The sequence below is a fragment of the Ahaetulla prasina genome, chromosome 1 (genome assembly GCF_028640845.1).
Source record: "Ahaetulla prasina isolate Xishuangbanna chromosome 1, ASM2864084v1, whole genome shotgun sequence".
Classification (NCBI taxonomy): domain Eukaryota; kingdom Metazoa; phylum Chordata; class Lepidosauria; order Squamata; family Colubridae; genus Ahaetulla; species Ahaetulla prasina.
Window position 1 is genome coordinate 207,898,995 of NC_080539.1, and position 25,370 is coordinate 207,924,364.

A 25,370-nucleotide genomic window follows, 5' to 3' on the forward strand; every position below is an offset into this window, starting at 1 on the left:
AACATTCACAACTTATACAGAAATGTAATTGCTCTTGGCAGATATTTGCAGCAATTGTGGATGACCAGAGCACTGAGCTATTTTGTGTGCCCTCAATCCCTATGTTCATGATCTGGTAAATAATTAATCCTGAGCTTTCAATATCAGAGGCCAGATGGATGTTGCCTGCCAGAAAGCTCAAGCTGCTTCTAAAGTAAATCTGTTTCTAGTCAGCAATCAGCACAAATCCATCACCCACCTTCTAGGTAATACTGAGTGGCTTTATTTATGTCTTAATATTGTTGGAGCTTGGACCAGCTCCCAAAATTTAAAGACTTGTCAGTTTATAGTACGAACACACAAGTACAGTATGTTAAACTATTATTTTTACATGTGCAATACAAAAATAATATAGTACTTACTGAGTTCCGTGGGGAGATTCCCTTTGCCATCAGCTTTTAAGCAGAACTTTACTTTAAAACTATTGAGAGAATTAAAGAATAATTAAAAAACAATATTTTTTGGGAATAGACAGGCCAAGTGCAAGATGTAAGTCTATGAATATTGAAAGGGTATGCATTCTTATGTGCTCTCAGATCAGAGTTTCAGAATTGGGATTATGATTCAACTCTACTGCAAGATTCTCGATCCCAAGAATCATTAAATTTAGTTTTAAAATAATTCTTTACCACTTCTTCAATTTGCAATGATTAAATATACTTTATTACTAGATTAACAGATCTGTTCTACATGTACAGAGCAATTTTAGATGCTTAATTTCAATCAGCTTTGAAGAGTCTAAGATGTGTTGTATATTTGAGCTAGAAAGAGGGAGCTCAAGAAACTTTTCACATAGTTGTAAGTCTAATCAAAGCGGTTGGGAATGATTAGATAAAAGGCATGGGCAAATTTACACCATTCAACAGAGTACTACTTTTCTGGGTTGAGTTAGCCCTCCGTTTTATTAATCATTCAAGAAAAAGCTTAGAATTCAGATTTATGGAATTCACCAGGATTCAGATGTATCGATTGTATAGAATGCTTTACATTCTATACAATGAATCTAATTCCTTTCCCATTTGGAGCAACCTTTTACAGTGTTATAAACATGAAGAAGGATTTCAACATAGTTCACAGCTTTCGAAGAATGGAAACTCAAAATCAGATATAAAGAAGCAACCTTCTGTAATTAAAATAATGCATTTGAACCCTGTGAAGCATGGTGAAAGGAAAGACACTCACCCTTTCATTATTCACTTTCATCAGCAACTGATGTTCCTGGTTCCTTAATTTGACTTACAATGTTGATTGAAAACACTTAATGAGAAATCTATTGAACTTACCAAGAAACCTTTTGACCATTTTCTTCACAGATTTTGTTGTCTGGATTTAAAATTGTTGGGGTAACTTCTAATCCAGCATTCACAGTAATGACTGGCCGGGCCCTTTGAAAAGAAATGAAGGAAAACTAGAAAGGGGCACCTGCATGAATCACTAGATAATGAAAGGTGAAGTTGTATATACAAAGGATTTGAAGAAGAAAGTAGAAAATAGCAAGAGGGAAAATATTTTGGACAACAATTTTAAACAGAAATAGCCACCAACCTAATCAATGGACTTGGACAACTCTGCTATGAGAATTGGGTTTGTTTTTTGTAAGGTATCCACAAAGCTGTAGAAAATTATGCATGGAACAGACAAAGAGAATGAAGAGAGATTTCATAGTACAGCAACTTAAAATCAGCTAATGAAGTTGAAAGGGGAGAGATTCCAGGGAAATTAGTATTTTTAATATTTTCCTCCCAGCACATAGTCAGAAATTCATTCCAATAAGATGCAGGAATAGCTAGCAACTTGGATGGCTTTAAAGAGAAAGGATCAAATTCATGACAGATAAATTTTCAAGTCACAATGGCTTCTAAATCAGAGACAGCATGTTTCTCAATAAAGATTGCTAAATAATTTCATGTCAGACTATATTAATACCCTCACATTCTACTTGTGAGCTTTCCAGAGACTAGTGGTTGTGACTAAGGCCTGGTTTCAAGCATGCCTCCCATTTAATAAGAGCTATTTTTTTTTCTAGCTGCTGACATGAACTGGATTTCTCTACTAATATTCTTCTGAAAACATACCTGTATAACGCAACTCGGTCAACACCAAAAGCTCCTACAATCAAGTCTGAAAGCAGAAAAAACATATGCAGATTTTTAGATTGGATTTTTGTCTACAGTTGAAAACTTATCACCATGATTATTAATATTTTAAAAGTAAATAAATTAAAATAGGGCTTTCCCTGAGTTAAATGCTACTTATATTATATTCAGTTGTATCCACTAGCTACAATGGAATACAAAATAGAGTCTGTATATTCCTCAGCTTTGTTCTACACAGCAGAGAACATTCTAGAGAAGATTGAGGGGTGTGTGGGGTGGTACAAGTGGGTGAGTTGGGAATAGAAAGGAAAGAAAGATATATCACATAAATGCTAATATATTTGCAATCTACTGAATATAAGCCATTATCACTATAGAAACATCACCTGGGTAGCCATTTTTGTCCACATCAATAGCTCCTTTCAGGGCATATCCAAAACTTGGTGGCATTGCTTCAGAGGCCCATTGTCCTTCAAGGACCTGAGATGGCATTCCATTCAATCCTGTGGCTCTCCCATTGTAGATATAAACCAGTCCTTTCTTGTTTTCGCCACCATAAGGTGCTGCAATTGCTATGTCTGCAAGCAAAGTGAAAAATCTTTAGCATCTTTAAATATAAACAAGCACAGAGTTATGGAATAAAGGGCCATGGATTAAGTTGGACTAAGCCAATGTGCATTTCAAGGGCTTCTGCCATAACCCATTTAAATCAACAGTGGACTTCCTCTTAAACATGGATTACAGCCAATTCAATCTAATATATATATATATATATATTCAAATTAGTGGTGTAAAGGTAGACCTGTATTTTCAAATTAGTAGTGTAAAGGGGTGCTCATTTGTTCAGTGACTGAAGTTATGATGGCACTGAAAAAATGGTGGTTACAACTGCTCTTCTGAATTCCAGCTGTCCCAGCATCTGCCCTATCCTGCAATTGCAATTTGGGCATTTGGCAATCTGTTTGGATTTACAATCAGTTGCATTGTCCCATAATCACATGACTGCATTTGCGGCCTTCCCTACCGGCTTCTCTGGTGGCTCAGACTGCTAAAACAGTCTGTTATTAACACAGCTGCTTGCAATTACTGCAGGTTCAAGCCCCACCAGGCCCAAGGTTGACTCAGCCTTCCATCCTTTATAAGGTAGGTAAATGAGGACCCAGATTGTTGGGGGCAATTAAGTTGACTTTGTATATAAATATAAATATACAAATAGGATGAAGACTTTTGCTAACATAGTGTAAGCCGCCCTGAGTCTTCGGAGAAGGGCGGGATATAAATGCAAATTAAAAAAAATGGTGAAGCTGGCAGGAAAAATTGCAAGTTGCTGGAGTAAGTCTCCCCCATCTGCATACCCCATTTGTGCTTGTGCCATGCCAGTTACATGTGCACTCTCCCTGATCCTTGTCATGCCTCCCTTGCATCCTCAAGCACCCCTCACACACTCCATCACACTCTTCCTGATCCGTGCCTCTCATACGCGCCTTGCATCTCCCCAACCTGAACATCCTCTTGCTCCTTCTCCCAGCTGGTAGCAGCCACTTACTTACCTGCCCGTCAGCCTAGCTCTTGAAACTTCCAGCTGGCTTCCCTATGACTGTATTTATAGGAAGGTAGCAGGAAGGTGCCTTGCCTTCCCACAACTGTGGGATTTGGTTACCTACAGCAACTGAGACTGTAGGGATTGCTGTCACTAAGCACTGTTGTCATGCTTTACAACCACATTGTTTAGCAACAGAATGTCTAGTTCCAATTGTCATTATAAGTTGAGAAGTACCTAGTTTAAAGATATATTTTCAGATTCAAAGTGTAAATAATTTAGCACTAATCCTATTAATTAGAGATTATTTTATGTAAGGCAGTACTTGATACAGAAGAGCAAGTCATTCCAGTTAAAATAAAATGTATGTGCACTACTTTTTCAAAGCTTCATATTTTGAAAAGACACATTAACTCAAACAACATTTGCTTTCTCGATTAGAGCAAGGCCTATCAAAGCATTACAAAAACAAAAACAAAAACAAAAACCCAAACACAACCACTTTGAACCAAACCACAAGGGTTTAATCAAAGTTTAAAATCGTTGTGGTGCGAAAAAGTTTAATCAACACAATAGTAACAACAACAATAATGACTGAATGCATTACCATTGAAGCCATCCTGATCAAGGTCTCCCAAAGAGGCAATTGAACTGCTGAATCTTGCAAAGACTTCAAAGCCATTCAACTTCATGGCTGAACTTTGAAACCCTCCGGAGGCTTGTTGAAGGTAAAGAGACACCTGGCCCACTTCCAGAAGCTTGCCATCTGAACCACGATCCATAAAGAGTGGGGCACCTACAAGCAAATCTGTATAGCTAAAGTTGAGGGCAGAGGCAGAGAGAGATGGAGAGAAAGTTGTTCATTCACTACAAAGATTGCCTCTATTATATGCATCACTATAGCCCAATATGCTTCACGGAGTACACAGTGATTGGGGGAAGGAGGAGAGGATGGAGATCCCAAGAATACAAGGAGTTGCGTATGACTGGAACTGAATCCCAGGTCGTATCTCTTGTGGCCAAAAGAATTATAAAACAGACAAGGTCACAATACAAGGTCACAAGATACAAACTTAAAAGTGAATCGTTCCAAACTTGATTGCAGAAAATATGACTTCAGTTAAACAGTTGTTAATGCCTGGAATGCACTACCAGACTCTGTGGTCTCATCCCAAAATCCCCAAAGCTTTAACCAAAGACTGTCTACTGTTGACCTCACCCCATTCCTAAGAGGTCTGTAAGGGGCGTGCATAAGAGCACCAGCGTGCCTACCGTCCCTGTCCTAATGTTCCCTTTAGTTGTATTCATTTTATGTATTCAATTCATGCTTATACTTATATATATTATTTTATATGTACTCAACAAAATAAATAAATAAATAAATATAAATAAATAAACAAACAAACAATTATAACAGGCTGACCAGAAAATCAGTCCCATCAGTGGCACTTATGCCTGAGGCTTAATGTGTTTAGGATTAAAAGATAAAGGTTCCCCTCACACATATGTGCTAGTTGTTCCCAACTCTAGGGGGTGGTTCTCATCTCTGTTTCAAAGCCGAAGAGCCAGCACTGCCTGAAGACGTCTCCATGGTGATGTGGCCGGCATAACTAAATGCCAAAGGTGCACGGAACACTGTTACCTTTCCACCAAAGTGGTCCCTATTTTTCTACTTGCATTTTTTATGTCTTTTCGAGCTGCTAGGTTCTTAGGATTGCATTGGGGGTAAAACTCATTAGGACAAAACAAAAATCTCCACAGATATTGTTTAGTTGTAAAATGCAGCAGCCAGGAGTGAGTGGGGAAAGAAAAGGAAGTTGTGGACTAGGAAAACTAGAGAAAGGAGTAGTGCTGGATAGAAGTACAGGTTGTGTCATTTAACTACAACAACTGGGATCAACAACTTGGTTGTTAAGCAGTTGCTAAGTGAAACGGTGACTATGCTTATGATCTTTCTTAAGTTTTCCTTTGCTTTACAAACCTGCAAAGGTCATTCATGTACGGTCATTAATGATTACAAAGTTACTCTTTTTCATCACCATCATAACTGTGAACTGTCACCAATCAAGGCAGTTGCTAAATGAGGACCACCTGTAAAGGCTAATGAGAGGAGACTGAGGCTGGGAATACAATCAAAAAGAACAACTTCTCCACTCACAGGATATGAAGCTCTACCAGGGAGGATTCAAAAAAATAACATACTGTATATACTCGTAAATAAGCCGAAAATGTTGGGTTCCAAAATATAACCAAAAAATTAGGATCTATTTAAAATCATGTCATTATACAAATGACAATGTAACACTTTGCAGTTTTCCACTTATTGCTGCAGTTAAAAATTCAAGTGTCGGATTGCTGGCTGTTGTGTCCCACTCCTCCACTGACGGCTGGGTCGGGGAAGCCCGTATCAGGCGTGCCTCTGCAGCTCTGCCAAAGTCCTAGCAAAGTTCTCAAGGCAGGCAGGAGACCAGGAGGTGACTTCAGCAATCCAAGGTAGACTTTGCCTGACTCAGAGAATGCCAGAAAGCAGATCCTTTATATAGACCATGGGGTGTGGCTCCATGACTCAGCACTTATCGCCTATCAATTCTCCTGAAGCGAGGATCTCTCCAGGCTCCAGCTGTTGGTAATTCACATTCCTCAGGCTCACATGCTGTGGGGGAGGGGGAGGGGTCTAGCTGCTCCGTTTGCCTGGGCATGGAGCCAGGGCTGGGGGCTGGAGGCACGTCAGACCCTTCATCTTGCTCGGCCTGTCTGGGCATGGTGCCAGGGCTGGGGCCTGGAGGCATGCCAGGACATTCCTCAGCGTTCGGCAGGAGATAAGAGGGACCCGGCTGCGGGGAAAGCGAGCGAGACACAACAGCTGGCAATCCTTATGATTTATATTGCTATATTGACCATCAATTGTGTTGTAAATGTTGTACCTTGATGAACGTATCTTTTATTTTCTGTACACTGAGAGCATATGCATCAAGACAAATTCCTTGTGTGTCCAATCACACTTGGCCAATAAAAAAATTCTTTCTTTCTTATTCGCAAGTATGCATTTTTTTCATGGTATTTTGGCTGAAATTTTTAGGGTTGGCTTAATCTGTGGACATGCTTATCTGTGATTAAATATGCTATTTGTGAAATGTTTGGAGAACTATATCAAATCTTAACAGAAGAAACTCCCAAAAGGGGGAGGGGAAGAGAATTAAATATGCATGTTAATAGATTTCTATTGTTCTTTCAAACATTTTATTTTTACCTTAGGCAAGATTTTACAGAAACAGATTTTCTTTTCCTTTTCAAGAAGTATGAAACAAAAGCATAACTTACTGATCTCCATTGATATCCGTGGCAGCTACAGAATATCCAAAATAAGCAGCTATCTGGGTAACAAAGTTGAACAAAAGAAATGCTGCATTAAACAGAAATAACTAGGAGTTAGAGAGGTATTTTACACCTGCTAAAAGCTTTCTCGCCATGCATATTTTGAAGGCTAGAAGTGTAAGCTTTTTTCTCCTTGTTATTTCTGCATATTTGTTACTTTATTGTCAGAACAGAAAATAGAATGTTTTCCCTCGTTATAGAAAGCCCACAGATCACATTTTATCCTTTTTATTTTATTAATAGTAATATGAAGGGAAGCACATCACTGGATATTCTCCACTCACAGGATATGAAGCTCTACTAGGGAGGATTCAAAAAGATAACATACTGTATATACTCGTGAATAAGCCAAAAATGTTGGGTTCCAAAATATACCCGAAAAATTAGGATCTATTTAAAATCATGTCATTATACAAATGACAATGTAACACTTTGCAGTTTTCCACTTATTGCTGCAGTTAAAAATTCAAGTGTCGGATTGCTGGCTGTTGTGTCCCACTCCTCCACTGACGGCTGGGTCGGGGAAGTCCGTATCAGGCGTGCCTCTGCAGCTCTGCCAAAGTCCTAGCAAAGTTCTCAAGGCAGGCAGGAGACCAGGAGGTGACTTCAGCAATCCAAGGTAGACTTTGCCTGACTCAGAGAATGCCAGAAAGCAGATCCTTTATATAGACCATGGGGTGTGGCTCCATGACTCAGCACTTATCCAGGCCTGCCCCTCCCTTCCTTTTGCTGACGCCGCCTATCAATTCTCCTGAAGCGAGGATCTCTCCAGGCTCCAGCTGTTGGTAATTCACATTCCTCAGGCTCACATGCTGTGGGGGAGGGGGAGGGGTCTAGCTGCTCCGTTTGCCTGGGCATGGAGCCAGGGCTGGGGGCTGGAGGCACGTCAGACCCTTCATCTTGCTCGGCCTGTCTGGGCATGGTGCCAGGGCTGGGGCCTGGAGGCATGCCAGGACATTCCTCAGCGTTCGGCAGGAGATAAGAGGGACCCACTGGCAATCCTTATGATTTATATTGCTATATTGACCATCAATTGTGTTGTAAATGTTGTACCTTGATGAACGTATCTTTTATTTTCTGTACACTGAGAGCATATGCATCAAGACAAATTCCTTGTGTGTCCAATCACACTTGGCCAATAAAAAAATTCTTTCTTTCTTATTCGCAAGTGATGCATTTTTTTCATGGTATTTTGGCTGAAATTTTTAGGGTTGGCTTAATCTGTGGATAAGTTTATCTGTGATTAAATATGCTATTTGTGAAATGTTTGGAGAACTATATCAAATCTTAACAGAAGAAACTCCCAAAAGGGGGAGGGGAAGAGAGTTAAATATGCATGTTAATAGATTTCTATTGTTCTTTTCAAACATTTTATTTTTACCTTAGGCAAGATTTTACAGAAACAGATTTTCTTTTCCTTTTCAAGAAGTATGAAACAAAAGCATAACTTACTGATCTCCATTGATATCCGTGGCAGCTACAGAATATCCAAAATAAGCAGCTATCTGGGTAACAAAGTTGAACAAAAGAAATGCTGCATTAAACAGAAATAACTAGGAGTAAGAGAGGTATTTTACACCTGCTAAAAGCCATGCATATTTTGAAGGCTAGAAGTGTAAGCTTTTTTCTCCTTGTTATTTCTGCATATTTGTTACTTTATTTTCAGAACAAAAAACAGAATGTTTTCCCTCGTTATAGAAAGCACACAGATCACATTTTATCCTTTTTATTTTATTATAGTAATATGAAGGGAAGCACATCACTGGATATTCTCCGCCTATATAACTACTCATAGAATGAACTATGTAATTTCCAGTTTTATTTCTGAGACCACCATTCTTATTTCTTGTTCCATGTTTAATTTAGATGGGTCGTTCTCTTTATAGCAGCAACTGCAGAAAATCTTGACTTTGTTACCACTTTGACTAGATGGAATAGGGTAAGTACTGACAAAGGTCCACCTTTGAATTTCTGTCCTGTTCTCTCCCTCCTGCATTATTTGTTCTCAACTCCCCAGGGCATCATAATCCACAGTTAAAAAACCCCAAAGGCCTGGAGAAAAACAGACTGTGAGACATGCTGGCTGTCTTCAAAGAGTAAAAGACTGCCATATAGATATATAAGGAGGATCAGAACAAATGGCTTGAAATTGGAAATCTGCAGATTTTGGCGAAGCTCTAGGGTAAAATTCAGATGTAAGAAATAGTCAACCATGGAACAGACTGTTTTAGAAGACAGTGGGTTCTCTTTTACGGGAAGAACAATCTAATCCAGAGTTCCCCAAAATGTCCAACTTTTTGCCAACCGGTGGGGGGGTGGAGAGTTCTGGTTGAGCAGCTGGAAAGCATGTGCGCAGCTCAATTTATGTGCATAGTGCACACACACGCCCGCTACTTTGCAAGGGAGGGTGTGCGTGTGTATGCTCACCAGCTGTTTCTGCAGCCCAGTTGCAAACCCCTCATGGCCCACTAGTGGGCTGCAGCCCACAGGTTGGGGCCCCCTGATCTAATCAGATTACATCAGATGGCATATACTTTTAAATCTGTAAGAGGTTAAAAAACAACAACATTGCTTTTGCTATTGGCCTGTTTAGGATAATTACTAATTGATTCTTCTTCTTCCATCTGTTATTTCACTTCATATTTCATATTCAGAGGGAACATTGAACCGGGAAGGCATCTTCCATCAGCTTAGCCAAAATCACCAGAAAAAGCACTTTCTCTCAGAATTGTAATACACAGAAGCCATGATGTTTGAATGTGATTATTACAGCTGGCTTATGACATTTTCTGTCTAAAATATTTTTCTTTCCTATTTTTTCCTCACACAATTTGTGTATTAAATCAACCGATATTCCTATCCTGGTAAAAGATAAACACACACACACACACACACACATATGTTTGTGTGTGTGTGTATGTATGTATGATTGAAAGTATTTAGGCAACGTTTCGATGAGATCTCACTCATCATTTTCAGGCTGGAGTTTTTGGCTTTGTTCTTATGTGATAAACTCCAGTCTGAAGATGATGAGTGAGAGATCATCGAAACATTGCCTAAATACTTTCAATCTTACACGGGAAAAGACCCGAACATACCAAAACCTGCATATATATACATATATATATATGTATGTCTTTGGTTATTCGGGTTTTCTCCCGCGTAAAATTGGAAGTGTCTTGGCGACGTTTCGACGAAGTCTCATTCGTCATCTTCAGGCTGGTGTTTACAGCTTCGTGCTTCTAGGAGCAATGTGTGATCGCAGTTGTTTCTTTTAACTGCTAGTGGGGGTTTGAACTGATTGGTTGGGAGCCTGGCTGTGTTCTGATTGGGTGGAGATTTGTTCTGATTGGTTGGGAGCTTGGTTGTGCTGTGATTGGATGGTGGGGTTGGCTGTGCTGTGATTGGATGGGGATGTGTTCTGTTTGGGGGGGGGGTTGGTTGTGTTCAGGTCAGTCTGAATTGCAGGGGGATTTGAGTTGGTGAGCTGCATTACTGTTGTTTGGCTTCGTGTTCGTGCTACCTCTTCATGGTGGGTATCAGTCTACTGCATGTATGGATTGGAGGGGTTTGAAATGGCTAATGATGCAGCTGCGGTCTGGCTTCTGGTCCGTGGTCATGCTTCATCATTGGTGTGGGTTTGAGTCTGCTTTCCACATGGATGTGTGGTGGTGACATGCCATGTAGCACTCGTGACTGTGGGTCTTTCATCATTCTTCATTTTAGGGACTCGTTTGTCGATAAGGGCGGGTTTCCAAATGGCTGGTAGGTATCATCTCGTTTATTCATGCTGTGTGGGCATTTTTCTATCTCAATGGCTTCTTTGATTATTCTGTTGTTAAAGTGTTCAGTTTTGGCTTCTCTGATTATTCTGTTGTTAAAGTGTTTTGGCGATAGTTCTGGTATTTTTAAAGCCAATTTTATGTCCTGTGGCTTTAAGGTGTTGGACCAGGGAAGAAGTTAGTTCCTCTTTTCTGACTGAGTTCAAATCCCCACTAGCAGTTAAAAGGAAGAAACAGCTGTGATCACACATTGCTCCTAGAAGTACGAAGCTGTAAACACCAGCCTGAAGATGACAAATGAGACTTCATCGAAATGTCGCCAAGACACTTCCAATTTTACGCGGGAGAAAACCCGAATAACCATAGACCTACATACAAACACCCGCGAAAACCTCAGAAAACACACACACACACACACACACACATATATATATTCCTCTTATAGAAACCAAGTCATACCTGTTCTCCAGTGAAGTTATACATGGATGCCATGGTTTCCCCATTGTAAATGGATACCTGCACAATATATATAAATAAAGTTCTGTACCACTGCATATTTGAATGGCTGCTAAAAAGAATAAATCAATTATTTAATACTGCCTTATTTAAATTCCTTACCATGCCCAAAGTTTTTGCTGCTCTTGGGACACCCGACACAAAATCTGAAAACATAAAAGTGCAGGTAAAATCAATGCCCTTCAGAAAGTTTTCCCATCTAGTTCACAATATTATTCTTATTTTCACAGAGGCTTATCTTATTAAGTTATCCATTAGTTTTTCCCATCTGTTCAATTATATCTGATTCTCAGAGTATGCCTGACCAAATCCTTGCAGTTTTCTTGGCAGGGGTTTTGGAAGTGGTTTGCCTACTTCCTAGGGCTGAAAGAGAGTGATTGGCCCAAGACCATCCAGATGGCTTTTTGCCTAAGGTGGGGCTAGAACTCACGGTCTCCTGGTTATTTGGCTGGTATTTTAACCACTACACCAAACTGGTTCTCTATCCATTAGCTACAGTATAAGAAATCTATTTTAACCAGAACAGATTCCTTAAGTACTTATAGTTTGGCAAAGATATATAAAAGAATAAAGACAAAATATATGATATATTGGCGGTAAGTAATGATAATAAGATTAAGGACGCAGTGGCTCAGTGGCTAAGATGCTGATCTTGTCTATCGAAATGTCGGTAGTTCAGCGGTTCGAATCCCTAGTGCCGAGTAATGGAGTGAGCTCCTGTTACTTGTCCCAGCTTCTGCCAACCTAGCAGTTCGAAAGCACATAAAAATGCAAGTAGAAAAAATAGCGTTCTGTGTGCCTTTGGCCACATGACCACGGAGACGTCTTCGGACAGCGCTGGCTCTTCGACTTTGAAACGGAGATGAGCACTACCCCCTAGAGTCGGGAACAACTAGCACATATGTGTGAGGGGAACCTTTACCTTTACCTTTACCTTAATGGTAATAAGAGTAGGAGAATCATGTAAGACTGAGGGAACAAGATGTATAACTAATTCTCCTTACACAGAAATTCCTTTTAAAAATGCTGTCTCCTTTTCCTTTGATATTTTTTTTTCAGAGGATTTGAGCCAGTGGCATAGGTCATTTCTGGATAGGTACACTATTTCTTTTTCACTCCTGGGATCTAGTCTTTTTTCTTCTGGAAAGTTCCCAGTCTGCAAGAGGAGGTTGAAGCCTTTTAGAGAGGTATGAAGAGTGGGGAAAAGACTGTGAGTCCACTTCATCCATGACACCCGTTCCACAGATGGAGGAACAAATGGGAGGGTCGGATGTATATTTCCACAGGTTTGATTCACTCCAATTCACTCAGGGATACAACTGCCTTTTTGAAGTGACTGAACTGTAGCATTGTAGAGCTGTAGTGCCGGAGTGGTTAGAATGCAGTACTGTAGACTAACTCACTGCTCATTCCAGGAGTTTGATTCTGAAGTGCTCAAGGTTGACTCAGCCTTCCATCCTTCTGAGGTTGTAAAATGGGGATCCAGATTGTTGGGGGCAATATGCTGACTCTGTAAATCACTTAAAAGAGCTGTAAAGCACTATGAAGTGGTATGTAAGTCTAAGTCTTATTGCTATTACATCATGGGGGAAATTATCTTATTTTGGCATCATTTTCCTGCAGGGCTCCGGGGAAGTTTTCAAAGGTAAGCACCAATTCTGCTTCCTTAATAGCAATAGAATAGCATTTAGATTTATATACTGTTTTACAGTGCTCTACCACACTCTTTGAGTGGTTTACAGAGTCAGTGAATTGCTCTCAATAATCTGGGTCCTTATTTTACTGACCTCGGAAGGATGGAAGGCTGTGTCAATCTTTGACCCGGTTAGAATCAAACTGCATGCAGTCGGCAGAGTTAGCCTGCAATACTACATTCTAACCACTGCACAACCATGGCTCTTAAAATTATGTGCATCAAGATTATGTGCATCCATGGGGAAAGGAGGGAGGGGAATGATAAAATGTGTTTTCATTGCAACACAAATTCTGTTCCTCAGGTACTTGCATGGGTTGTAATGAAAACACAGAAAAAGGGATTACATTGTGAGGTTTCATTTTGTCATCACTGAGGATACTTCTGAGAGGCAGAATATATTGAAATGACACTAACAGTCAAAAACAATCTTCTATTTTCCTCTGCAATGAAAGCAGAAAGAATTTTCTCTGATCTTTATTCTTTCACAGCCCCAAGGAAAAATACAGTAGCCGAAATAAATAGACTCAGACATGCAGAAGTTAATACAGATTTCAACAGGTCATCTGGATTATTTATTTCCTAGCACTTCTTCAATTTTCCCCCTCTGTATTCAAAATTCATTAGTTTCTGGACAGTTTATGCAAATATGAACAAGACATACCTTCTATGCCATCACCATTGAAATCCCCTACAGCAACCGAATAACCTGTCAAGTATGAAAATGAGAAAATGAGAATTAATATTCATAATTCAATAATTCATGGAGATACTCTGTTTTGAGATGCACCCAAAAACATTTTGAGACATCTATTTTAAAATAAACCTTTTCATGGAGCTGCAGAAATCATTCTCACTGTTGACTAATAGGGGGTGCTATTTCTCTTTCAAAATTGGAAAAAACTGAATATAGGTAATCCTCGGCTTATAACCATAACTGAGCCCGAAATTTCTATTGAGACATTTGTAAAGAGACATTTGCCCCATTTTACAACCTTCCTTGCCTCAGTTGTTAAATGAATCACTGCAGTTGTTAAGTTAGTAACACAGTTGTTAAGTGAATCTGGCTTCACCATTGACTTTGCTTGTCAGAAGGACACAAAAGGGGACCACATGACCACGGCAACCATCATAAATATGAGTCAGTTGCCAAGTGTCTGAATCTTGATCACATGACCATGGGGAAACTGCAAAGGTCGTAACTGTGAAAAACAGTCACGAGTCACTTTTTTCAGTGCCACTGTAACTTGGAACGGTCACTAAGTGAACTGTTGTAAGTTGAGGACTACCTGTACACAACTGCAGAATTAGAATTCACTATCCAATACAGCTTAAGTATAGACTGCATTTTAAAAAATAATTACTTGAAGAAGGAAACTGAAAACTCTCCAGTAAATATGTGCCAGTCATATGTGTGTGTGTGTGTGTGTGTGTGTGTGTGTGTGTGTGTGTGTGTGTGTGTAGGTCTTTGGTTATTCGGGTTTTCTCCCGCGTAAAATTGGAAGTGTCTTGGCGACGTTTCGACGAAGTCTCATTCGTCATCTTCAGGCTTCAGCTTCGTGTTTCTGGGAGAAAACCCGAATAACCAAAGACCTACATACAAACACCCGCGAAAACCTCAGAAAACAAATACACACACACACACACACACACACACACTGTATATTAATTTGGCTGTATATATAGGACAGTTCTTCTTTCGGAAACATCAAAAACAAACATATTTTCACTGATCTCATTGGGAACACTTCATCCCAGTGAGTGTTAGGATGAAGAACGCCAAGATTGGTTTTATCACAAATTTGCAACATTTCCTGTTTCAGAGTCAAGTACCCACCCAAATAACTGTCGTCGAAAGTAGCACTAGCTGACCGTGTTGCTAACTGGTGATCATATTTGGTTGTGTAGACTTTAGGGCTGTATTTTGACACAATCTCAGCCACTTGATCAGAGATTAGCTGGCCTGGAAAAAAGCGAAAGGGGATACCTTGAAATAATACAGTTCTGAGCAGATATTTGTTGTCTCGTCATAAAATGCAATTCTATACTGTCAGCTTGGAAACTAGTCCTATTGTTGAGGGCGATATGGTGGCTCTGTAATCCCCTTAGAGAGGGCTGTAAAGCCCTGTGAAGCGGTATATAAGTGCTATTGCTATTACTAGGTAACTGTGAATAGGAAAGCCAAACTAAGTCTGGAAATAAAATAACATTTTTTGGGTCCATTTCAATAAAGAGGCGTAAAGAATTAAACCAAGCATATCTTTGGCCTGATAAAAGGGATAAAGATAGCATGATCCTATGTGACATACTCACAATTAAGATATGATCTATAAGTCCTTAGCAGAAGTGTTTTTCCAGTGAGACAGGTCTATCAGGGCAACCTGGTCTACCCAAATATGGGATGGAGAATACTGCTTCTGCTTCTGCTTCTGCCTTTCAGCCCCAATCCAGGAACCTTCACAGGCAGTTGCTTCCGCAACAAACTATTTTTGTGTTAAATTTAAATTTACCAACAAAGAAATAAAGGGAGACAACTTGTCTCCCTCTATTTTTTTGTCGGTAAGTTTAAATTTAACACTCCTTACCAGAAGGTCTTCTATAGTTCATAGAAGTATACTATAGTACATTTAGTATATTTAAGTACTTTGTTGAGTGGCTCCAAATTCAACAAATGTGCTTACACCTAATTCCTAGGCTGGAGTGTCTGGCTAAACCCACAATTGATAATAATTAGCTGGAAAACCCCACTCAGATTAATCTCCACAACAGTATTTTGTGGTAGAAAAACAGCAATCTTGCAGCATTATAAAGCCAAAGCATATTCATTTCTGTTCTTGTATCCAGGATCCTAATTTACCAGAAGCATCTGGAAAAATCTCTGGATTGCAAAAAAACAAACCAACCAGATCACAATTTAATGGGAGTAAAGAATTTGCTGCCTCCTGATAACTATCTGAAGTCTGGTAGCCCAGATAGTGTAATTTTATTAAATTACATATATAAATATGTAATTTTATTAAATGTAAATGGTCATTACTATTTAAAAATTGAGCTATTTCAGGAATGTGTAAACAATATAATCACTGTTTATATATTCTATGCTTAGGCCTCTGCCTGTCACCAGGAAAAGTTATTTTATATTGAGATTTCTGTAATATTCAGGTGTCCTAAAAAGATATTTCTGCTTTATAACAGGGAATCCAGTAAAGTTAATGCATTTTCCCTTCCTACAGCAGCTTATAGCCTTATGAGGATCACAATAGTAGAAAAACAGCTAAGAAAGGTCAATAGGAAAAAGACTAAGCATTCCCACATAACATGTTTATTTCAGCTACTTCTATCTCACAATATCTGTGGAATTAAAAAATAATCATCATTTTTGTTTTACATTAGGCCAAGAGTAAACAAATTAAGTAACCATTATTTTATTCATCAAATCCTTTGTTTTACCTTGCCAATAAAAGCTTCCAGGTCCTCCAAGTAGAACTCTGTCTTTCTAGACAGGAAAGACAGAGAGAAGAAGAGGTTTCTTTATTGTAATATGTAAAAATAAACACTCAGACTGAGCTGAACTTGTTACAACATTCAGTGACTGAAGATTGCTCCACTGTGTCTGATCTATGATTTATTTATTTTTTTGCTTTTTCAGACATGTCTCGAACTTCATATAATCCCCCTCACAGAGAATCCTGGCCAGTCTAATACTAGTATTTTTGTTTATTATTTCCCACCATATTGTTAAGTGCATTCATATTTTGCGGTATTTCAACTTCCCTGTTTCACATTTCTGTCCTGTTCTGTAATTGCTAAAAAAAACTCTCTAGGAAATGTTGCATAACACATCTCATTTAAATCTCATTGCTACCCATTGAGTGAATAGACACTGCGAGGCAAATGTATTTTTTCCCTCTCAATCTTCTTACTGGGGAAAAAAAAGTTAATAATTCTGACCCACCCTATAGAATGGAGAAGACACTAATAGTGTGCATTAGTTGCAAAGCTAAGATATAATTTAGGGGTGTGAACATGAGTCAACTGAAGGCCAGAAGTGAGTGTCCTCTCTTTTCTATCCTCTTCCAGGAAATATTAAAAGGTGGAAAAGATCGGAAGCATTAGCTTCTAAGTTTACACCAACTATGCTTAGTGGCAGCTGTGGCATGTAGAATGATGAAAGCAGGCAGAAAGAGAAAAATGGACCATTCGAAAGACCAATCAACAAGAGAACCAATCAGCTGCTCAGAATTTAAATATCGCTCCAAAGGAACAACCAATCACATGACCAACTGACCAAACTGACACACAAGACATTTATATGCTAAGGAGAATAGGGCAAGAAAAATCTGCTGATGATGTTGCCTAGTCTGGTAACGAAACATTCAGAAACTAAATTGAAACAAGCTTGGAGAGCAAACCACTGCCAAAATCTAAAACCCGAGCTACAAGTATTTTCTATTATTTCAAAGAGAAAAAACAGTGTTACGATGCAAAGACTGCTCCTTTCGTACATGTGTCATGATGTTGCACACACATTTGAAAGGAATGGAGCTCACGGTAACATTGCTTTCACCGTTTTGATAAAAGCAGCCAGCCTCTAGGGACGCCTATCCTTGAGGATGATAAAGTTTAAACAAAGAAATCAAGATCGCATTGGTGTCTGATACCGGTTTATTTTATCAGGCTAAATTTTTACTAAATTTAATTTCTTGTTTTGAACGTTGCATTTTTATTTGGATGCTGTGATAAATAAGCAATGACTTGAATAAGCCTTTCGTGTAGGGCCTGTCAAATTTTTCAACGTTCAATTTCCAAACATTAGAGGTGCTCAGAAGTTGTGACATGCCTTGGGAAATGTAAGGATATTTTGGTTATTTTAATACAGTTTAGATGTGCTTGGTAAGTAACTACATAAATATCATAACTTTTTAATGTTTTGTTCATTTCATTTCACTGTTCCAGGCTAACACATAGTTAAGATTAATCAGAGATGCATGGAAGCAAAAATCTTTGAGGTGTTCCTCATTGTTAGAAACAAGAAATAAACTTGAGCCAAAGTAACATTAAGGCTCATTCATATAATTCTAAATTTGTAGGAAATACATCTCAGCCGATTCCACTGCTCACTTAACAGTCAGTATCCCTCAATTAATGCATTTACTCCAAGGGAGGAAATACATTTTCTGTGCTACGTACAAAGTGCAGTCCTTTGCCTTGGACAAGGCAAGCTGAGGTTACAGAAATGACATCCTACTCTGCTGTTCACTGCTTCTGTCCATGATGGACACATTTTCTGTTTCTATATAATGACAAATGTGTGTACATAGAGGGATATATGTACATTGTCTCCGTGTATATGTATATGCATGTACGTATCTCTATGTATCCCAGCATTTTAAATTAAAATTTCAGAATTAAAATACTTGAAGGGGGCTTAAAATATGAAATCAAAGAGATTTTTTTTAAATCAAGTTCTTATCTAAGTGTAAAGGAACAAGATCCGGTAAAGGATTAACATATTTCTTTTTTTTTTTTAGCCATATATTTTCTTCCCATGCAATCCTGGACAAAGTAAATAATTTCAGCGACGACAATTTCATCATAAAAGGCAAAATGGGGCATGGCTGTGCCATTAAAGCCCCACCTTTTACACATGCATGCAATATCAATACAGGTACAAAAAGGCTACAGGAATGAAACAATAAGATGTTGCTTGTAAAGTTCCTCTGGTCAATTTCCTTGCCCAAAGTTGGGTTTCACAGATACTTTCCCCTCTACTGTGGAGTTGAGATAGAAGGAAACATGCAGAAATAACTTCCATACCTCAGTAAAATCGATGCTGAATCCACCTTGACAGAAGCCCTGTCCTTCAGCGTCAGTGCTTGCTATGGCAATAAGAAACAATGATTGTAAAGTTGTGTAATACAAAATTTCTATGCAACCTAAGGAAAGCTGGTGTGCAAACTGAGGAGTATATGAGAGCTGCTTTGAAGGCAAGGATAAGGCAAAAAAGTTCTTACATCTGGGATAGCTTGAAGGGGGAAAATATGGAGGAGATAATAGGATTCTGCAATCCTGGATCCCAAATGGAGTCTCAAAATCTTCAGAACAGAAGATGAAGAGAGGGACCAAGCTAATTCTAATCTACTTCTTTCTTTCAAAATAACACTATGCTGTAATTTATTGTAGGGAAACTCAGCTCTTATAGGAAATATCCTTGGAGGTTGTGGCTATTCTGGATAGCTTCATATTTAAAAGTTGCTAAGATCTTCTTACTCTACCTTCTTAGAAACCTCTTTGTTTTTCCATTTCATTTCCCCACATCACTGTGAACAGCCCATAATTCATTCATTCTTACCTCCTCCCTATTTTTTAATCCAAAAGTACTTCTTGGGGGGGGGGAAGGTGATGAGAGGCAGTATTCTATCCTGCAATTCCTTACTTAAATTTTTAGTTTAGTTTTAGTTTAGTTTATTGTCACTGCACATGGTACAACGAAATTAAAAGCCGTCTTTCAGTGTACATTGAACTATAACTATAAAAATAAAAACACAAATATACATCCTTTCCATTCTATATAATTGAAATTGAAAACCCAATATTGCACTATACCATAGAATTCAATATGGTTATTGCCCTGGGATAGAAGCTGTTTTTCAGCCTATTTGTCCTTGTTTTTATTTTAGGTGATGCAGGCCAGTTACAAGGTGATCACCTCACCAGCTGCTTTTGAGAATGCATTTCAGCGACAAGTAACCTTGCACTTCCTACAGCTCAGACAAAACTACACAGTTGGCAACCTGCTAGGAGAAGCACAGCCAACCATGTATTCTGCTCGGCTTGACAGCCACATTTCCGAGGTTGAACTCAGGCACTGAAAGCAAAATTGTTAACCACTATTCTTCTGACATCAGTTGACAGGACTTCATAGGGCTTTGTCAACCCTACGTTGTGCAGGTATGATCTACCGACATACTGAACTAATGAGAGAAGGGTTTGTTCTGAATTATTACAAAAAACATTGGCTTAAAATATTGCCTGTTTCAAAATATAAATGTGAAAGATAAGCATGCTCTAGAATGACATGTTGCTCGTCTATATTTACAATGCAGTTATGGCCAGACATAGCAATGAAACGCAGTTTGCATTAAAACAGGAAAAGGCATTCCTCTGCAGATCCCTTGCAGGAGTCCAAGAACCTTTTTATGAAATGATTAATCCTCTGACTACAGAGCTTCAGAAAAGAAATGCTAACAATCTTTTCATTTGTATGTTCTTCTGATCTTGGCCTTTCTTTTCGTATTGCACTTCAAGTAGATGGTTGGCCTGAAGAGATGTTTAGCCAACTCCAAAATGGTTCCCTGAATTCTTTTGAATCCTAGTTGGAACAGGTCACACATGCTCCAGTTCATACATAATTTGGCTTTGCTGCATAATTTTCCCCAAATCTCATAATAGATCAGCTTATTCCACTCAGTTGGGAAAAGGGATCAATTCAGGAGCATGTACTAAAGGATAAAGCTCCCATTACTTTTTACTTTACTTTATTGTCATTGCACCTCGTACAAGAAATTAAGTGCTATCTTCAGTGCCATTATGATGTCACAATCTATGTTTTTATTATTCTGGTATCATCATGGTTAGATACAGGCTTGTGAAATCACAGAGATTGTAGTCCAGGGGAGCGGGGACGGGGAAGCAGAACAAACAAATCCAAGTCATTATACTCTGATTACCCTCTTCCATTCATTTCCAGATTCAAATCTTCATAGTGTTTTCTATGAAATCCAACTCTAGAGAAAGTGCTAAAAAGATAGATTTGCCTTCTTTCAATTGTTTTCTCTGTTAAGGATCCACCCAAATGACTGTAGAGAGATGAAGGAACAATACAGGAAATGCGGGTGTTTAACATTCCTTCCAACAATGCATGAAATATGACAGTACATAGAAAACATAATTTGCGCTGTAATTGTAACAAGACATTCTTTACATACTTGACCTGCAAGGAGCATATTCAACAGCTTTAGACCCATCATGAAGGTAACAAGTTCCCACAGGTTCCCTCTGCGCTTTCTGTTCAGTTCTCCAGTGATATAAAGGAGCACATGCCTGCAGATGAAGTATTTAGAAAGCTCTTTAAAAAGGGCAATGGACATGGGAAAAATCAAGGGAGCAAAATGGTTATGAGCAACAAGCAGCCTCTGAACAAACAGCTATGGAAAAGAAAGAAAAACACCAATGCGCTGATGAGAAGTCTATTCAACTGAATACTGTTTACCTACTGGATGCACTTTTCAAATAAGACACATTATGTGCCTTTCAAAACAACTGGGCTGAAGGTTGCCCCCCCTCCCGCAAAAGCACATTGAATTTGCAATGAGCCCTACTATGGTTTGCTGATATTGCTAAACTATGAAGTGGGAGGAGTTGATGTGCTGTATTTTACAATTCAGTTAAGAAGTGGTTTCATGCATGTGTTTGAATGAGCCAAGAAAATTCAGGGGGAAGAGTTTGTATATCAATTTTATGCTGATGTGTAATGAAGCTGAGAGAATCTCCGTGAGGTATCACTTGCTCTTGAGCCCATGTAATTGAGTTACAGTTGACAGAACTAAGATTTCAATACAAACCAAGTCAACCCTTTATGCACACTGATTGGAAAATTCTGGGAGTTGAAGTCCACAAATCTTAAAGCTGCTGAAGTTGAGAAACACTGATTTAGAAATTTCATTTTCTGTTTTCAAAGTCCTAAATATCATTGCTACAGTTTCAGTGAACTAATGCCAGGGTTTTTCTATCGCCACTAACTGCTAATCCTTCCCTGGACCCAATTTAGAATGCTGCTTTTAAACTAATAACTCTAATTGATTTTGGCCCTGATTAATTGACAAAGCTATATTTATCTACTGGATGTTATGCTCCAATCAAAGAAGTGACCTGTAAGGAAGAACTTTTCATATCCTTTTCAGAATTTATATTTGGATATTGTAAAGTGATTCATTTTGGCACAGAAACTGAATATTTATTTAGTCTCTTAAGCATGTTATCATACTTTTAGATTAGACATTAGTTTATTTTGTTGTGATTCTTTTTTATGTAATGGGCTATGGGTTTTTTTGCTGCTAGATCCGTTTTTGTTTTATCACATGTTTTAGCCTTTAAAACATATGTTCATGTTCCAAAAATATTTTTATTGCTTGTATTTTATGTCTCATGTTATGCAGTCATGGTAGTGGTATGTGACAAGCCTTAAAACGAAGACTTACCAAAATTTTATTTTCTTTAGATCTCACAGACGCCCCAAACCACTGATGTGATTTGAATTCCAAAAGATCATCTACAGCAAATTCTCTGTTGCCTAGAAGACAAAATATTTAGACAGAATTCTATGAACATGACTTTGGAATGTGACAACATCCTAACTTTTTAATGTATATCAAACTCTCTGAAGTGATACCAGAAGTACATACAAATACTACTAGTTTTTTTATCACTTGACAAGTTTATAACTTCAAAGTTGAGCCTGTGAACTGATGCCACTAAAAGATCCTGCAACTGAGATAATGTGAGGTTGTAAAGGTTTTGTCTGAAGAGACCAATCTAGAATGATTCATGTGCAAAGAGCACGTATTATTCAAAAGCAATATTAGCCATTAACATCCTGTTTGCTTGCAAAGGCCTGAATGATATTCATCACAGATTCTGAGATACATTTCTCTTGATAAGGGTCAAGGTCCATTAGAAACTGACTGAAGTACAAATATTCTCCTCATAAATTTAAAAGAATGTGACTATGTAATATGTTCACTATGTCAAGAAACTGAAATGGAATTCCTTCCTTCCTTCCTTCCTTCCTTCCCTCCCTCCCTCCCTCCCTCCCCCCCCCATGGAAAGAAAAATTGTGCAAAAAAATCAAAAGTCTAATATTTAAATTACAAACAAGGAAAGTTAGGCCTGGTACATAAAAGCATAACTGTTTTTTAAGACAATACAGCAAAATATTAATAAAGGAATGCCAGGATAGAAAAATCAGGCCTTCTAACCACAGAGGGTCCACATATTTAATTAGAAAATAAAAGGCCAGTATGACATAGAATTTAAGATATTTAACTGTGAATGGGTAATCTACATTTCAGTGCACTCTCAACCATTGAGGATTACTAAATAAGTATAAATTTCACAGATGAATAAAGGAATCAATTCTGTAATTGTCATGCAAGGGCTGTTGTTTATTTCAAATATTTATTATTACATTCAAAGACCAGTACAATTAAAGCTACTCAAAGAGTATCTAGTTAAAATGTCTAGAATAAAATAATAACAAATAAAATCTATGTTGAGGTCATAATTTGGCAGCCTTTTTATCAATTGCACGTAAAAAAGAACATGCCCTAAACTATAATGTAATATTAATCCTTAAATTGTGAAGGCTTATAGGGTCTTGTTTATTGTCGCTTGACCTAGAAAAAACAATGTTGGACCCCTCAGGAAACATATGCAACAAATATGTAGATAAAATTGCTTGTATTCATACCAAATATTGGGCACAGTTTTTAATATACTATATATGGTATCCAATAGGCCCTTGAGTCCAGAATATTTTATTTTATTTATTTTATTTATTTGTCACAACAGTATATATAAGCATAAGCATGAAAATAACTATATAATATATAAGCATATATATGAGCATAAGTATGTAATAACTATATTAATTGGATATAATGAAAGGAAACAATAGGACAGGAATGGTAGGCACGTTTGTGCTCTTATGCACGCCTCTTATAGACCTCTTATGAATGGGATGAGGTCAATAGTAAAGAGTTTTTGGTTAAAGCTTTGGGGATTTTGGGAAGAGACCACAGAGTCAGGTAGCATGTTCCAAGCACTGATAACTCTGTTACAGAAGTCATATTTTATGCAGTCAAGATTGAACGGTTAACATTGAGTTTAAATCTATTGTTTGCTCTTGTATTGTTATGATTGAAGCTGAAGTAGTCTTCAACAGGAAGGACTAGATGCAATAGATGATTCTATGAGTTAAACACAGGTCTTGTTGAAGTTTTCTAAATTCAAGATTTCAAGTCTGGTGGCATAAGGTATTTTGTTGTATTCAGAGGAGTGTATGCATGTATTATGTAGCCTGATGCCATGGAAAAGATACTCTCTGCTTTACCCCATGCTTGCTTAATCTCTATAGCTCAGGAGACGATTGTGGCTATCTGAGATGCTGTTCAGCAGATCACCAAATAGAAGGGATTGCTGTTATTGTATTGGCTTCCCTGCAGCCTGATGACTTTCTATCTTGAGCCTTGTTTCCATATCTTGGAAAGTATGTTGAGGGGTGCCACAAGACAATGTTCTGCCTTCAGTGCTATTTAATAACCACATGGAATCACTGAGGTGATCATTAAGGACCTTGGAGCTATGTGTCACCAATTTTGAATTTTTAAAAATAAAGATTTAGAAAATTTATGTTGTTACCTATCTTAAATAACTAATTCTGTGCTAGTAACAACCAATACATGAGAGTGAAACCATGTGATAAAACCCTACAAAAACAAAAAAACATAATTAAAAATAATAATAAGGGTAACCAAAGAACTGCATAACTAACTTACAAGAAGATACATACTGGTCTTTACTACCACCATGACCCTAAAGCCAGAACTACAATTAAGAAATTGAAACATTTATTTCTAGGTTTAAATTACAGCAGAGCAAGAGTAGCAACCTGACTGCTAACTGTTAGAAACAGATCTGCAAGAAGAGAGTTCAATTCAATTCAATTACTGCAAGTTCAAGTCCCACCAGGCCCAAGGTTGACTCAGCCTTCCATCTTTTACAAGGTAGGTGAAATGGGGACCCAGATTGTTGGGGGCAATAAGTTGACTTTGTATATAATATACAAATGGATGAAGACTATTGCTTAACATAGTGTAAGCCGCCCTGAGTCTTCGGAGAAGGGCGGGATATAAATGCAAATTAAAAAAAAAATTGTCTAAGCCCTTGAGTTTCCTACCAACAATATTTTCACTGTGATTTCATTGTAAATGGGGCAATGGAGGAGGTAGCATAGTTTGGGTATAGTTCTTGATTCCTCATTGCCCTTGGAAACCTAAAATCACTGGTGTGATTAGGAGCTCCTACTGCAAGTTTCAGATGGTATAATATGACACACAGTCTTTCCTAACTACAGTTCTTCATGTGCTGGTAACCCTGAAAACAGTTCTTGTTGCCAATTAGCTACTGAGCCCAGTTCAAAGTTTTGGTTATGACATATAAAGCTGTAAACTATTTAGGAGCAGGATAGTATCAGATCACCTTTGTCCTTA

The 25,370-nt window shown here is 38.2% G+C and overlaps 1 protein-coding gene across 1 annotated transcript in view; it reads right to left on the bottom strand.

The window, feature by feature from the left end:
* The window catches only part of ITGAV (integrin subunit alpha V), a 95,460-nt gene that overhangs the window by 22,399 nt on the left and 47,691 nt on the right, over positions 1-25,370 (bottom strand). Inside the window, exons 3-16 of the mRNA XM_058189166.1 lie at positions 22,302-22,393; positions 21,030-21,144; positions 18,859-18,920; positions 16,492-16,537; positions 14,879-15,004; positions 13,706-13,750; positions 11,451-11,494; positions 11,292-11,348; positions 8,503-8,555; positions 4,283-4,491; positions 2,522-2,713; positions 2,115-2,160; positions 1,323-1,424; positions 402-460 (exon numbers count right to left, since the gene is read on the bottom strand). Of these exons, the coding sequence (XP_058045149.1) occupies positions 402-460; positions 1,323-1,424; positions 2,115-2,160; positions 2,522-2,713; positions 4,283-4,491; positions 8,503-8,555; positions 11,292-11,348; positions 11,451-11,494; positions 13,706-13,750; positions 14,879-15,004; positions 16,492-16,537; positions 18,859-18,920; positions 21,030-21,144; positions 22,302-22,393 (1,248 nt within the window). The remainder of the gene's footprint in view (positions 1-401; positions 461-1,322; positions 1,425-2,114; positions 2,161-2,521; positions 2,714-4,282; positions 4,492-8,502; positions 8,556-11,291; positions 11,349-11,450; positions 11,495-13,705; positions 13,751-14,878; positions 15,005-16,491; positions 16,538-18,858; positions 18,921-21,029; positions 21,145-22,301; positions 22,394-25,370) is intronic.